Source organism: Perna viridis, chromosome 6, assembly GCF_037379345.1.
Source record: "Perna viridis isolate PV_CMFRI_1.1 ecotype Kerala chromosome 6, ASM3737934v1, whole genome shotgun sequence".
NCBI classification, from domain to species: Eukaryota; Metazoa; Mollusca; class Bivalvia; order Mytilida; family Mytilidae; genus Perna; species Perna viridis.
This window is the reverse complement of record NC_142450.1, coordinates 45,244,032-45,259,547: the sequence shown is the minus strand read 5'-3', so window position 1 is coordinate 45,259,547 and position 15,516 is coordinate 45,244,032. Positions and strand designations below refer to the sequence as shown.

At 31.9% G+C, this 15,516-nt stretch overlaps 3 protein-coding genes across 6 annotated transcripts; 1 reads left to right on the top strand and 2 right to left on the bottom strand.

Moving 5' to 3' along the window:
• The first annotated feature begins 4,473 nt into the window (after positions 1-4,473).
• On the top strand, positions 4,474-7,462 carry LOC148615230 (uncharacterized). Of its 4 annotated transcripts, none has more exons than XM_088589943.1 (4): positions 4,479-4,674; positions 5,350-5,449; positions 5,781-5,894; positions 7,219-7,462. In XM_088589943.1, exons 2-4 carry the CDS (start codon positions 5,411-5,413, stop codon positions 7,426-7,428), a joined length of 363 nt encoding a protein of 120 aa, XP_088446069.1. In that variant the 5' UTR covers positions 4,479-4,674; positions 5,350-5,410; the 3' UTR covers positions 7,429-7,462. The 4 variants fall into 4 exon arrangements, 1 of the variants encoding a protein (XP_088446069.1); XR_015923853.1 differs by having other exon boundaries at positions 4,492-4,674; positions 5,350-5,469; XR_015923854.1 differs by lacking the exon at positions 5,350-5,449 and having other exon boundaries at positions 4,474-4,674.
• Positions 7,463-7,766: 304 nt separating this feature from the next.
• On the bottom strand, positions 7,767-9,340 carry LOC148615229 (uncharacterized). The gene is made up of 2 exons (XM_088589942.1): positions 9,182-9,340; positions 7,767-8,611 (listed from the first exon to the last, which is right to left on the bottom strand). Exons 1-2 carry the CDS (start codon positions 9,242-9,244, stop codon positions 7,841-7,843), a joined length of 834 nt encoding a protein of 277 aa, XP_088446068.1. The 5' UTR covers positions 9,245-9,340; the 3' UTR covers positions 7,767-7,840.
• Positions 9,341-11,459: 2,119 nt separating this feature from the next.
• On the bottom strand, positions 11,460-13,408 carry LOC148615228 (uncharacterized). The gene is made up of 2 exons (XM_088586220.1): positions 13,259-13,408; positions 11,460-12,786 (listed from the first exon to the last, which is right to left on the bottom strand). The coding sequence occupies exons 1-2, from the start codon at positions 13,334-13,336 to the stop codon at positions 11,605-11,607; spliced, it is 1,260 nt and encodes a 419-aa protein (XP_088442346.1). The 5' UTR covers positions 13,337-13,408; the 3' UTR covers positions 11,460-11,604.
• Between the last annotated feature and the right edge of the window lie 2,108 nt (positions 13,409-15,516).

The window sequence follows — 15,516 nt, the reverse complement described above, 5'->3', positions numbered from 1 at the left end:
ACTTTTTCGTAGGCTTTGGCGAAACCATTTATCGTTAAGTTATTGGTATTTCCATGGGGACCAATTGTGCACCACTTGTTGTGGACTTCTTTCTGTACTGTCCCAATAACAATTTATGGCTAAGAAATATAAAGACCCATCCAAACAACATTTGATAGAAAAAACTATTAATAAGATATTTGGACGGTAATTTGGCTCTAAACAACGATGACTTCGATATTTATACTGTAAAAAGAGTAATCAAGGAATCAAGATTCTAGCAGAAATGAAAAGATTGTAATCGAGGGACAAAGACCAGACATGGAAAACAGACACACACAACGAACAGCATAGAATAACCAAAATAATACATACAAAAATTGTCTATGAATAAAGCTAAAATTGAAAACAAAGAAAGTCCGTTTCTTGATCTTAGTATTCATATCGATAATGTAAATTTAATACTAAATTTTACGATAAAAGGCATGATTTTTCATTCTCATTTTCAACAAATTGGTTTTTAGATGGTGACGTCCCCTATTTAACTCTGTAATACTTTTTTTTCCACAGTGGCCAAACTTATACAGAAAAGGTTTTGATGAAGTCAAAGTACTTTAACCCCGACGTATATTTTTGCACCTGTCCCAAGGCAGAATTTTTGGCCTCATTGTGTCATGTTTCGATTTCATCTTTTGTTTATTTTTTATTCTCCTTGAGTATATAGGAGCAATTATTTTGAAGTACCTGTGTATGATGATTTGTTTTATTGGCGGTTTCCTAGTCGTTAATTGAAGGCCTATAGATGGACTTCGGCTGATATGTTCATCCAGATGGGGTTTTTGTCTCTTTAACATATTCACCATACTTATTCGTGGGAGATCTAATTAGGTCATTGCATGTAATAGTCTAAAACAGTAATAGGAAGACATTGATTTGCTGTCAAGTTGATAGTACTTTCATCTTGAAACATATGAGAGTTCTGAATTTGTTGATGAGTGTCAATGTTGCATTTATTAATAAATTCCCGATGAAGCCAATACGTTCTCTACTATGCATGTTTGTAATAAAGGATGAAGTCAGCCTTATTTCCTAACCTACGTCACGAAATACATGAAAAGGGAAAACTTAATGCCAAACTATACAAAAAACGCGATGACTTTCGTCCCCAAGCTTCTACTTTCCTTTCGTCAATGGCAACATCCTTTCAGCACCTGCGTATGGAGTTTGCATATCACAACATATACGATGTGCCAGAGTTCGCCGAAATAACGCAGCTTTTTGTACCGCACTTGATTCCTTAAAATGGGGGTTTTGGAACAGGGTTATGTTGCTTAAAGATAAAAGTCATCACAACAAAAATTCAATGGTTGTCATGATGAAATCGTTTTTTCCATCTGTACCACGAAAACCGATTTGTTCACCATGCAATAGTTCGCCTTTCCATTTTTGTCTACAAAGAACGTGACATATCATGAGCAACTTGACGTCTGTTTCTCGAAAACCATAGTATGAGAAAATATATGTGCTGCCTTTGTTAATTAACATAACGACTTCATATTATCACAAGTACTGCGAAAGTCAATGTTAAATTCGGAAAATTGGAGATTTAAAGAAACTATCATTGGTATGTATCTATCCTCGAGAAAATTCTTCAATTGCTAGTAATGTACTTGGTAAAATTATACTATGATCATCGATATTCAAATTTCTGAATAGTTGGTCACTATACGCATGTCAAAACAGTATATACTCAGTGTGTATCTGCTTCCAATATCATATTTGCAATTTAGAGACATTATATATATAACTACTATTTTTTTTTATTTAATCTTGGTTGTTGCCACTGCTGTCGGACTTAATGTCTCCCATGGTATTTACCAACCCAGTAGTCATTCATATCCCGAATAATATAAATAGGATAATTGATTGGAAGAGTAATCAAGGGAACCATGCTTTTAGCGGAAATTAAAAGAATGAAATTCGAGGACAAAGACCAGACATGGGAAACATACATACACAAAACAGAACATCAAGTAAATGAAATATTGCATACAAAGTAACAAAGGTAAATGAGCAATTGGGAAAAGTGAATAACCAAATTATAATCACGAGTGCTGTCGAAAGCTTAGATTAAACAAGTGTAGTTAAATCATAATGCGTTCTTGGTATGAGTGATAATATTTTGGTTCGTCACCAGCTGATTATCCTATTTATTATATATATATATATCCTCCATTATTTGTTGCTATTTTCAATATATTTTTTTAAATTTTTGTGAAGGGCAGATTGATACACGTGTTGTTTCATTTGGTGACGTTTGGCGTGAGAAAGTTTGAGAGTGAAATTACCGAATTTATTTAAAATTTTCAAAATATTTTACTCAGTGAACATTCGGTAAATATCTACCAAGCACATTTTATTTATCAAATTATTCAGGATTACAAATGTAAAAATACATAAAATACTGAATCTCTCGGTGATGAATTCGGCTTATTACTTGATTAGGTGTTGAGAAGTTCTTGTATACAATTAATTTGTAAATTGAGATCTTTTTTTATATTTGATTCCAGTGCTGTTCATGAGAGATTGCACCTTGATACACGTGTACAGCATATCTAAATTACAAAATACGTGATTAGTATTTCTCTTGTATTTTTTAAGACTTTAGCTATAAAATTAAGATAAATAGGCAAAGGTGTTTGTTTTTCTTTATTTTCATGACAGAAACTATTGATTTTATCTGTCAATATTCTTTTGTTCATGTATAAACCGGACCTAAATTATAATTGTTTTATGTCTATTTCTATTGACATTTGAAATTCAAAATACCACTGCATTTTTACCCCACAATATAGTTACGTATACGAGGATAAATCACAATATTGTGTGTTTAACCAACATTTTTATTTTATTAGATTAAATGCGTAATATGACTCATTTCACAATCTGTAGTTAATCGATTCATTTACTTATTGATTAATTGATTAAAATTAAAAAGTGTTACTTGTTACAATTTCATAAAACCGATATTAAAATTGAAATTTTTGAGATAATATTGTTTTCTGCATATGATACGTACTGCTGAAATGAACGAAAAAATTATTTAAAGGTCAACTGGAGGGGTAATTAAACATCACACTTTTGTACCGTTACATCATGTTTTTAACTGGCAAATCACATTACTTTGTTGTTTTTTTTTATTATTATTAAATGCAACACGTTTAAAATATATAATCTGAAAAACAAATGCAGCAGAGGATAACTTATACTAACATATAAAGGAGAAATATTCAGATTAAACAAGTCCAAGTAGATGGTCTGAACGTAAAACAGAAAAAAGACGATCTTAATACACTATGTAGCAAAAAGAATGAACAAAACCAGATATAAAACACTAAAGATAAGGAAAACAATACATCACACAAACAAACTGAATCACTAACACAAAAACGGAGATACTCTGGAAGGGTAAGCATATCCTGTCCCCCCTGGGGCACCTGTCCTATTACAAATGAGTAAAATCCAGTAAATATCTAACAACAATAAAGAAGTTTGTAAATACACTCTGTCAAGTATTTTCCACAAAGACACAATATCAATGGAGAAACTCCATGTACCATTCATTTTAAGCGATTTCATTCCAATCAATGAAAATAATATGAAATTGTGGAAAATCATTCAAAAGATACCAATTAAATTTTGCAAATTTTGAAAATCAAAAATCACCTTTTTATTAATCCCTCGATTATTTATGAATCATATCCAATATCAAAAACTTATATTTGAGATTTCCAAAGGAAATTCTTCGATATCAGTTCCCGTGTTTTATGTCCGAAATGATTTAATTTTAAAAATGACTTACATCTTATCTACCAAATGATCTTGGTAAAAATGTACTGTACCTTCCATTTCATACGTATTCTGTTACATAGACATAGATGAAACAGGACGTTTAAGATCGAAACGTCACGACAACCGTTATTATTTTTACTTTCCAGTTATAAACTTAACCTTTTTAGTGGCAGTATCTGAAAACTTTCAGTGTTCATTCACTGTTATCCGTTTCTGTCGTGCATGTGGTTTGTACAATGTCGAGTATTCTGTCAAATAAGATCATATGACAGGGATGTATTCAACATTTATTCATATATTCAATATAGAAGCTATACGGTTGTCATCACAATTTGATTAACCGATATACATATTTCATTGCACAGTTAAGACCAGATTCACTAAGGTAATCACATCAGAGTGACAACCGAACGAACTCAATGTTTTTTGGGTTTGTTTTTCTTTTTTTGTGTTTTTCATTTATTATTATTATTATTATTATTATTATTATTATTATTATTTCACTCATATGCATTTTAATAATAGAATTTTCTAGAAGTTGTAACAAAGCAAGTGCTGTTTATATTAATTATTGATGACTTTATATATAAATATTGGGCATCTGACAAGCCAAACAAATGAACTAATGAATGACTGAATGCTGCTCTGGAAAACAACTATATGTGAGTTCATCAATTCTTTAATAGTGGACTGAAGATTGTACCTTTTGGATTAAGTGCTGGGAATTACATTGCACCTTAGTATTTCAATTATTCTTTGTTTGTGCTGTATAGTTAACTGAGTTCTACATCGGATTTTACAACAGAGGTTGGGCAGAGTGACAAAGTTTCCAGACTGTATTTGGTTAAGTAATTTTTGTAAATTTTGGTATTTAATTATTGTAGTTAGTAACATTAGTTACTTATTTAGTTTTTAATGTATTTAAATTGTTTTTTGCCTCTTATTGGCTGGATCTTGTTAAGACGTTACTTCTAACCTTGACTTTTATTTGTAATATTTTTGTGTTTGACTTGTTTTAGAGGATGATTTTAAATAAATATAAGTAAATTAACGTATTAAGAAACATTCAAAAATATACAATGACGAACTTTCAAAATTCAAATCTAAAATAGCAACAGTTATTTCGTGTCTATATCAGTAGTGAAAAAGCATTCCACTTACTTTGTTCATTTTTATGCTACAATTCTTTAGACATGTCAAAGCGCATACAGTTCAATCTGTCAAGTACTACTCGGTTGGTGCGGAATCGATGCAAATTCTATTGAAAAGCATTAACTAAAGTCAAAGCAATTCTTAGAGCACTTGATTAATTGAGGAATATTCCATCTATATTCATTTCATCACCATAAACAATCAATACATAGACAAAATTATCATTCTCTTCATTCTGTTTTAGAATAACCGTTTGCTTAAAATTGTTTTATTTGGATATCTTTTAACGACGGAAGTATTTGGATTTGTTTTGAATTTCTTGTCTGAGTAATTGTGATGTTTAAACAGAACTATTCATTAATGTAGATGGTTTCGAGATTGCCAGTATATCTTATCTGCCGTCTGTTTATTAATATGCGTATTGAAGATGCCTTTGTTCGGAAAATTTTCTGTACCCGAGTTGTTGGTATGTTTTTTGTTTATTTGGTAAGTTTTACTTTAATTCGTTTATTCTTAATAATGGTTATTTGTGGAACTGTTACATTTGAACACCTAAACTGTTTTTTTCGTGAATTTGTGGTACAAACTGTGTAGCAACCTGGCAGTGCTGTTGTCCTGATTTGTTTAGCCGTATTTCACGAGTACGCTGCGACGGCACAACTTCGTAAACGGGAAAAGATGTTGGATTTCTGAATTGTTCCATTAAGAGGTCTTTCTTTCTGGCAATACTTGACTTTAACAGTTTTTTTTTGTTTTGTTTTTTTTTGTCACTAAGTACAAATAACATAATCTTTCAGATAACGAACTTACACGTCACCAACATTACTGCCGAACTTAGTAAACCAGGAGCAGACGAATGTAACGTAACAAACAACAGGACATGTAATACAGGCCATTGTTGTGTCTATAAGGTATAAACTAGTCAGTACAAGTTCTGTGTCATACTCTGTGACCTATTAGTCTATGTAGTGACTTTGAAGATAAAGGTCAGACACATCTTATCACAAATGGAAAAAAAGAAGTAATATTGACGTTACGTTAAAAGGTTTTTCGGTGAATATGACACTTATCAAAAACAACCAGTGACGTAAGACACAAACGTTCTCATCATGTAAGTGTTGCAAAGTGCTCTACACGTGTTTCAAAAACTCTCATCTTCAGCATTAGATTCAAATACAAATGAAGATTTCCATTGTAGACAAGAAATACTCAAAACCAAATATATTGAAATAGGAAACCAAATCCAGCACCAAGAAGTTCAATCGTTTGGTATACAAGGGATGAAGCCTCGGTGTTAATTGAATTTTTAAATTTGTAATATTGCAAATTTCGATTAACTATCAACAGTATGTCCTTACATTGAATCAAGTTGTTACTGCTCTCAAAATGAATTAATTGCTTTGTTTCTAATAAACGGCTTTCTATTCGATCATTCTGTATTTGGAAGACATAATTACTAGTTATTTCTTGAATAAGGAATTACTCAAACTAGACATTCATGTTATAACTGAGATTAATAACGCGCGACCAGCAAGTTGTTACTGTATTAGATTAAATCGGTCACTTCTTCATGTAAATTAGCGACTAATAATGATGTTTTGGGGCCAGCTGCCCTGTGGGGTTGTTGTCTCTTTGACATATTCACCATACCTATACTCGTTATAGTAACTTCAACTGAAATACTTTTAATCACTCCTTCACAAATCCATACAAGATATGATTTCCAAAACTCAAAATGAAGACTCCAATGAAAGAGTAATCAAGGGAACCAAGGTTATAGCGGTAATCAAAAGAATGTAATCCAGGGACAAAGACCAGACATGGAAAACAGACATACACAACAAAGAACATAAAGTAACTAAAATCATACATACAAAGTAACAAAAGTAAATGAGCAACTCGGACTCCACTAAAAACTGGGAGCATGGACCAGGTGCACCGTGTATGAAGTCATACATAATAAACTTTTATCCGACAAATACTGAGCTGATATATGGAGATGTAATTGATCTAAGGAGTTGGGTATGAACCAATTATTGATCTGAGGAGTTGGGTATGAACCAATTATTGATCTAAGGAGTTGGGTATGAACCAATTATTTAACCGTTATAAACCAACATCTGTATTTCTGGTTGTGCGATTTCTTATTAGATTTACTTGAATTTATTATTATTTTGGCAAGTTTAACTGATATTTCAGAGCCATTTATTCTAAACATAGCACTTTATTTATCAGGTATTCTTCCATCGGTTGCGGCAATCAGTCAACAAAAGGCTGCATATCTACCAGGGGTGCGAACAATTACGGACTGAAAATGACCTTTGCATGGTAAAACCGGAAATGTTTTTGTGTCCATGTAAAAATGGACTTGTCTGTGCAACGGAAGGAACAAATAGGTTCGGTCATTGTGTAACAAACGTGATGTTAAGACGTGATTCTAACTGATACTGGTGGTGCACAATAAATATATAGTTGTAAATGTCCTCATTCATTTTGTTAAGAAACAGACTATACAAGTAGCAATTGCATATTTAATGATTACGTCTTAAAGCAAAGGAGCTGGAAACACTATATAATTATGATTTTTTTTCAAATATCCTTTTAGAGTTTAGAAAGGGAGTTTGTATTGTTAATGTAAACATAGTGCTGATGTTTTAGATTTGATCAAGTAAAGCTGCTTTAAATGAAATGAAGCACTAGGCGTTTTTCAAATAATTGATATCACCTCTATTAATGCAATGGATAGAATCCAACTATGAGAGATACTAATGTAAGACGTATGATTACACAACATTTAAGTTTTAATGGCGGATTTCTTTAGTTATGAACCATTTAACCGTTTCATGATAATGGATTTTCATGATAATGAACTACTCGTTGATGTTACTTTTTTAGGCACTAATTCCTTTGTAGTATTTGAAAATGACATCCTATGTGAAATCTTTTGAATCGTAGAACGTAATGCATTAGTAGATAATGTATTTAATGATGGAATTCCAGACGTTGTTCCAGGAGTTGTTAATTCGTAAACAAAATAAACGGCGATGACTGCTACATTATTTGTTGGTGGTTTTCCATCATCTTCACAATGAATGTCAACTAGAACTTGCTGTGGGACATAAGCTTTTAGACTAAGAGCAACTTTCACTTCGAAACGATGTAGGGATATTTTTTCTATTATAAAATGATCGAAGTTTAGAATGTCACAGTGAAGTTTACCCTCTGCATAAGTATCATTGTCATTATCTGTAACGTTCAAAAATAAAACCGTCGTTCCAATCGTCGTGGTTATAGGAACTGTAATAGATGACGAGCTCAAGTGTATCTGTGGCGGAAAATTATGTGGTTTTGTATCGTTAGCAGAGCTTTGGGTAGTTGGAGTATTGTCTATAGTGATGTTATGACAATGCCCATAGATGGAAACAAAACTTCCACTTACTAAATCTGCTTTACAGACAAGTCCTTTTATACAAGGACATTCATTATCTGACGGCACCGTCGAGCACACTGAATTCAGTTTTCCTAAAGGTTTGCACAAAATGTCCTCTAGAATAAATTCGTCACGAGCACAACAATATCCCATCGGGCAAGTCGTGTTTCTGTGATTGAGGTCACACGTTTTAACAGACTGTAAAGTAAAACAAATCAAAGGTAGACATTCGGTTTCGCTCTTTATATTAAATGGCATGTATTTATTGAACTAAAGGACTGCAAACTATTTTTGGTTAAGGTATAGTATCATATCCATAAAAAAAACAGTGAATGTAAAATTGAACACATTATTGTAGGCAATAGGGAGATTCCCTCATCTTTGGATAGTAATGACGATCGTTTCCCTAAATTTATTCTTGATTCATTTTGTTATAATGAACTGAATTTTTTCAAACAAATAGACCATCCGTAAAGAAAACGTTAAAAAAAAACAACCAGTACATGCCTAATGGATAGATTATCATTTTTCTTATCTTATCGTGTTTTTGGAACAATGAATACAGTGTGGTAACAATTGGTATGATCAAGCAAATGTATTAGCTTTTCCTTGGTTTCTTCACTAAAAAAATATGCATTACAGTTTTGATTTTTTTTTCAGTTTACTCTTCTATGAATTAATAATAAATAGTTCTCTCCGTTTCTTCTCAGACAAAATAAAACATGCACGTACAGTGCTGATATAACAATCAGTTTAGAAGTTTCTTACCCTTATATCTTTAGAATCAACAAACGCAACATATAATCCAACAACAATCCATAAGAAATACATATTCAAAATTCTCGCTAGTTCATTCAGTCTGAGCTTTATCAAGAAGACAATTTACCTACGTAATTTGCGTACTGCGGTTATGACCTAGACATTCTTTTGTTGTGGGCAGATCTGTGAACCACATAACGATTTTCCTACATAGAGGTCGTGGTCCACTTTATCTGTTCATATATATTTTCTTCCTTGGAACGACATGTCAGAATATTTATCGTATTAGTTATTACATCAACTGAGAAACTCAAACATAAGAACACAAAAGGATTATTGTAAAACAGGCGATCGAATTACTCTTTGTAATGAACATCTAAATTAAGTATATGCAAGTCTCTAAATGATTATATTTTGTATTGAAAGTGATGCCCATCAGCTACGTTCGCCCGCTTCTTGGTAATTGGTAAGAGGTCGAGTCTTTGTCTTGAATATTATAAATAAAAAAATACACAGAACTATGTTTACGAAATTGACAACAATTGAAACACAAACGCATAAAGATAAAACATCAAATATCATGATTATCATGTTACAACATTAACTGCAAAATATTTTTTCGTAATCGTGGTTTCCTAAATTAATCTTCCAAAAACTAAAAGAAGAAAATGCAGTATCGTGCTTCTATTTGCACTAATAAACAAACAAACGTGATAACAAATCAACCGCTTGATCTTTGATTTGATCTACTTAATCGACGAAGATTGTTCCAATTGGATCTCAGTTTCCGCCAGTAAATGACGTATTATTTTAAAACAATCCCAGTGTCGGGGATTTATTAAGTGCATCTACCCCAAAGAACTAGAGATAAAAGATGCTAAACACAATATGAAGTCGGCCTCATATCTTGAACTATACTAGAAGGTCGATAAGAAAGGAAAAATCATAGCCAAACTATACGACAAGCGCTATGGCTCCTCATTCCGTATTGTTAACTTTCCTTTCACCTTTGGCAACATTTTTGCAGCACCTGCTGTTTTCATATCACTATACAAGAGCTTGCCATGGGTACACTGAGTGTGTGGACCGTGCTGGATTTCTTAAAATTAGGCTTTCGATTCAAAACATGTTTATTTTGCTACAAGATTGAGGTCATCTCTACAGACGTTTACGGTCTTCATCATGACTCGTGGATCATTATGGTGTTTCCAATTGTGCGTGATAACCGATTTGTTCACCGTGCCATAGCTTTGCTTTCCTTTTTCGTTACGGTGTATCAATCTGCACCATGTAAACTGATTTGTTCAACGTATCATGGTTTTCCTTTCCGCCTTCGTCTACCCCGGACTTTTATTGCCAAAGAAAATACATCTTATATGATTTTCATCTTTAAATAAAAGTCACTATTTCAATCCATAATATCATTTTATAGAATTATTATAGCATATCAAATACTTCATCAAATATGCGGAGCATGACAATTAAAATTGTACTTAATCTATAAACATGAACTTCTAAATTTCTCTGGCTGGTAAAAAGATTTTCCAAAATTGTTCAGTTCCTTAATATTACGTACTGACAACAGCTGAATCCATTTATATGATGATGGGTTTCTATGATGATATTTTTTAATATATTTAAGAAGAAAATATCTTTAATTTTGAACACATCAATATAAAAGATATTAATCTTCTATTAATTGATTACCGCTGGAATCTTGGTTACCTTGATTACTCTTCCATTACTTTTTCAACCTTAGATACAACTTTACTTGTTTTTTTTTTTTTTTTTTTTGTATTGTAAATGTCGGTTTCTGTAGGTGTTTTAGAAAGTTGAGAAAATGTTTGACCTAAAACCTTTTTCAATATTTGAATGATTCTTTCTTATGTGACACTGAACTTAAACCTTTACATGTTGAGCTGACATTATTAACACTGGCGGCATTATTGTCTCTTTGACATATTCACCATATCCATTGGCGTTATATTGGTGTAAACTGTTTGTCATCAACTATCAAACGAAACAACTACTAAAATACTACACATGAAATTGTAGAGTAGCCCTGTTATAATACCCTAGTAAACTGTAAGCCATATTTATTAACTGAAACAGTACCTTTTATAATGAGTTTCTGTTTTATAAGATGTCACATAACTGCTTGTAAAATGCTTTGTGCTAAGAGCATAAAAATGAATTAGATAATTATCTACATATAACGTTTTCCCATTGTTGTATAAAAAATAAGCCTTGATTTACTTTTTTTATCAAGATGAGTCGGATTGCGATAAATAATGTTAATTTATTTTTTTAATATTAATTATGAAGAATGAGACAAATCTATAAAGCTGGAGTGAAATTGGGACACAAATACAAAGTTAAATCAAGGTTTTACCACATATCATAGAGATTTCAATTCATAAAGTGTAAATAAATTAGTTTACGTTCTCAAAGTCAGAAGTAGAAATGTCGATATTTGTTGTTTCTACGATATCTGTCATTTCGGAATTCGATTCACTCGACACCCTCGCGTTATTCGGTTCACTCGTCATCCACATTTGACTAGGATCACTCGTCATTCTCGTGTGACTTTGATGACTTGTCATCTCAACATATTGATGATGGTCGGTAGTCTGTCCTGATAAAAAGTTTGATTCGGTTGTCGATGCAAGATACTGTTCTGTCCTAGACATTATAAGTGGTTTGCTTGAACTGTCCTTTTCTGAAGATGTGTTCAAGTCAATCGATGTAAAATCAGTGTTCTGTTCAGTACTTGTTACTGTATGGCTAGTTAAAGTTGTAGGTGAAAGATTTTGTACTTCTGAAGATGAAGAATCGGTTGTCGTCATTATATACGACGGTACAGATCCGTCCGTCTCCGTTTCTGTTGTAAGACCTGTTGTTGATTCATCAGCTGTAGTTTGTTCTTCTGAAATGCCTTTTGAACTAGATATTTTTGTTGGTGCTGTTGTTAAAACGTTATGTGTGTCCTTTATTTCTATTACAAATTGCGCTATCCCATTTGCTGGAGGACTTCCACCATCTTGGCACATAATATAATCTGAAAATTTCTGTGGAGACAAATCTTTCAATGATTTTGCTACAATGATTTGAAACGTGTTTGCCTGAACATTTTTTATCGTGAAAAAATTTAATTGTAGAAACATACATCTGATCATTCCTTCTTGTCCTGTATCACCATCCTTGGCAATAAACGTCGAAATAATGTCGCCTATATTTGAATACTTTGAAACATCGGCCTCTTTTTCGTTAAGTTGAATTTGAGGAGGGTGGTTAAAATGTTTCTTTGGTCTTGTTGTTGGTGCTATTGTTGTAAGTGCCTCTGTCGTCATTTGGGTAGTTGATGTCGTAGTAGTTGTCGTTATATTAGGCAAACAAGTGCCATAAACCGATGCAAAAATTCCACTGTTTACGTTTGAAACACAAATAAGCCCTTCCTCACAATGACATATCGAAAAATCAGCAACTGGTGAACAGGAATCGTTGATTTGCCCTATTGGCCTGCATACTGTGTACTGGGGGAGAAATTCATCTCTTGCACAACAAAAACCGGTTGGGCATGTGTCGTTTCTTCTAAATAAATCACAGGAAGCTGGCTGAAAAAGGGTTAAGTTTTACAAAATGCAATATATTAATAAGCAAAGTAGTGGTACTTTCCTGATATACTATTGCAACCTTTTACTTCATCAATACGTAAATAACGATGTAACTACTGTAAACGACATAGACATTTTAAGCAAAAATCAATTTTATAAATAAGTAGAACATTTATTGGCCGTTGTTCAAAAAGAATGTTATAGTTCTGGTATACCCAAATGGAATAATTTTGGTATTAAGTAGACATCAAACAAAAAAAATAAATTCGTCTATGTTATAATGGATATTAAAATTTTTTATCCAAAATGTGCGGTATAAAATTATACACAAGTTTGTCTCGTAAACTTTTTCTTTTATTATTCTGGCGAATAAATCTTTCACGGCAACTTCATAGTTACTTACCTGTTTGCTTAACTTTACTAATTAATATAGCGATACTTCCGTTGCTTAATACGTTTGAATTAAGCTTACCTTTAAATTGACTTCCATTACAAGTTCGTTGATTACAAATACTAGAAGAAGAATGGAAATAATGTTTACTCTTATCATAATGATGTCCTTTTTTGAACAACTGGACGAAAGCTTTATTTATATATTGTTAACACTATAAAAATACTTCGACCTATGTTGTTTAAATGTTAATATGCAGTCAGAGGCTACTTGGTTATCTTGGTATTTGCAAACATGGGACGTGTTATAACTTTTGCTTCTCCTAGTGTATTAAATGTCTCACTGGAATTCAAATGGTGTTCAATGTATTAAAAGGCTTATTTAGAAGGATAATATGAACTTATTTCATAGTTCAACCGTCAATCAAATTGGGTTCGGTCCACCATATTTTTTTACATTTTTAGCTGTGATATTTGCGTTCGATTTTTTTTCTCATTAAAGAAATATTATTCATTCACTTTTACGTAATTTGCAGTTTTATTAAACACGACTATTGATATAAATAACTGCCATCAGGCTTTGTATATAGCAATGCAGAAATAACTGTCATCTGCCATTGTATATAGCAATGCAGAAATAACTGCCAACAGTCTTCTTATATAGCAATGCAGAAATAACTGCCATCAGCCTTTGTATATAGCAATGCAGAAATAACTTTCATCGGTCATTTTATATAGCAATGCAGAAATATTTAACCGCTTACTTGTGTTTGGGTAAGAATTTTATATTTTTATACATGACTTTGATTAACTTTATATTTTCTTTGTTTTTATTTAATCTTTGACATACATGTAATACAATGCAGCTTCGGGCATTTGCTTAAAGTTTTGATTGATACTTATGAATGTTCATTGTGTTTAGTTTTTGTTTCAAATAAAAAATAAAAACTTCAGTTATCTATCAGCCATTGTTAAGTATCAAACAATATTTTATTCAACACAAAGTTAAAATGATAAGGCAGCAGCCTATGTAAGGCATCTCCCGAGAGAGGAAACATTTACAGCGAAATGTTATAAATTGTGTTTCAATAGTTTTGCTTTAAATTGAATCAACAACGTTTAGTTATTCTCTGTTAAATTATAAAAGGGTTTTGAAAGACATTGCAAAAAGCGTCAGTAGGTTGATTAAGCGATTGAAATTGACTTACTTAGCGGGTAGATAATAACTAATGCAACTTGGAAATAAAGTACGCCAACGTGTAGACGTATTGTACTACGATACCTGTAGATCAATTGATAAAATGCGATTAATAAATAGTCTTTGTTTTATACACCTGCAAGCATCAAATACATTTCAATTGGCCCTTTCATGAATTGAATGTATGAGTTATTGATATGTTTTTCTTTAAAGAGCTGTCTGGAATTTAACGAACTTCGAAAACACATGAAATGACCTGTCAAAACGTCGATTCACAGTACAACATACTTACAAAAATATAATTGCCTCTTGATATTTTGATCTTTTTGGAGCCCCAGGGTTGTTTTCTCAACCAGTAAAACACATTTTTCTTCCCTGTTGCTACCCAGTGCAAAGGTTATATATAAAAATATAAAAGTATATAATGACCGGCCCTGTCCAATTCGTATTGTTTGTAACATACTAGTATTCATCAATACTAGATTGAGTTATTATTAAAATTATAATCATTATACCTTTATTAAACATACATTTATTTAATTGTCTTTGTCCCTGGATTACATTCTTTTGATTAACGCTATAACCTTGGTTCCCTTGATTACTCTTTAACATGAGTGGTCAGGGAATATTACTTATTTTTATGTGAAATTACCACTGGACAATATTTATTTATCATTGCAACTGTTAATCTTTGTATTGCATCCCATAATGCACTATAATTTTTTCAATTTTTTTTTAGAGAAACCAAATATTGATAATGTATAATATCCATCTTGAATATTAAGAAAAACAAGTTATAAAACAGAATATGAGCAAAAGTGTACAAAGGGTCATTTTGGAATGGTATTGTAAACTCTTTCACATTTTTCTATAGTCTTGCATTCATGTAACACAATTTTAAATTGTGGTGGCTAAGTACATGTAGCTTAGAATATATTCACTTTAACTTACTTTAACTTATAACTTTCTAAACTTTGTTAACATAGTATCATGGTCAACTCTTTCCCCGAGTTGTGCTAAAAAAATGATTTTAACCTTGATGTATTATTTCCTTTTTTTTTAAACCGAATATTAAGTCTACGATTTTTTTTTTGTTCTTACAAATAACGACAAGGGTTACTGAAGTAGTGATTTTTTTCTGA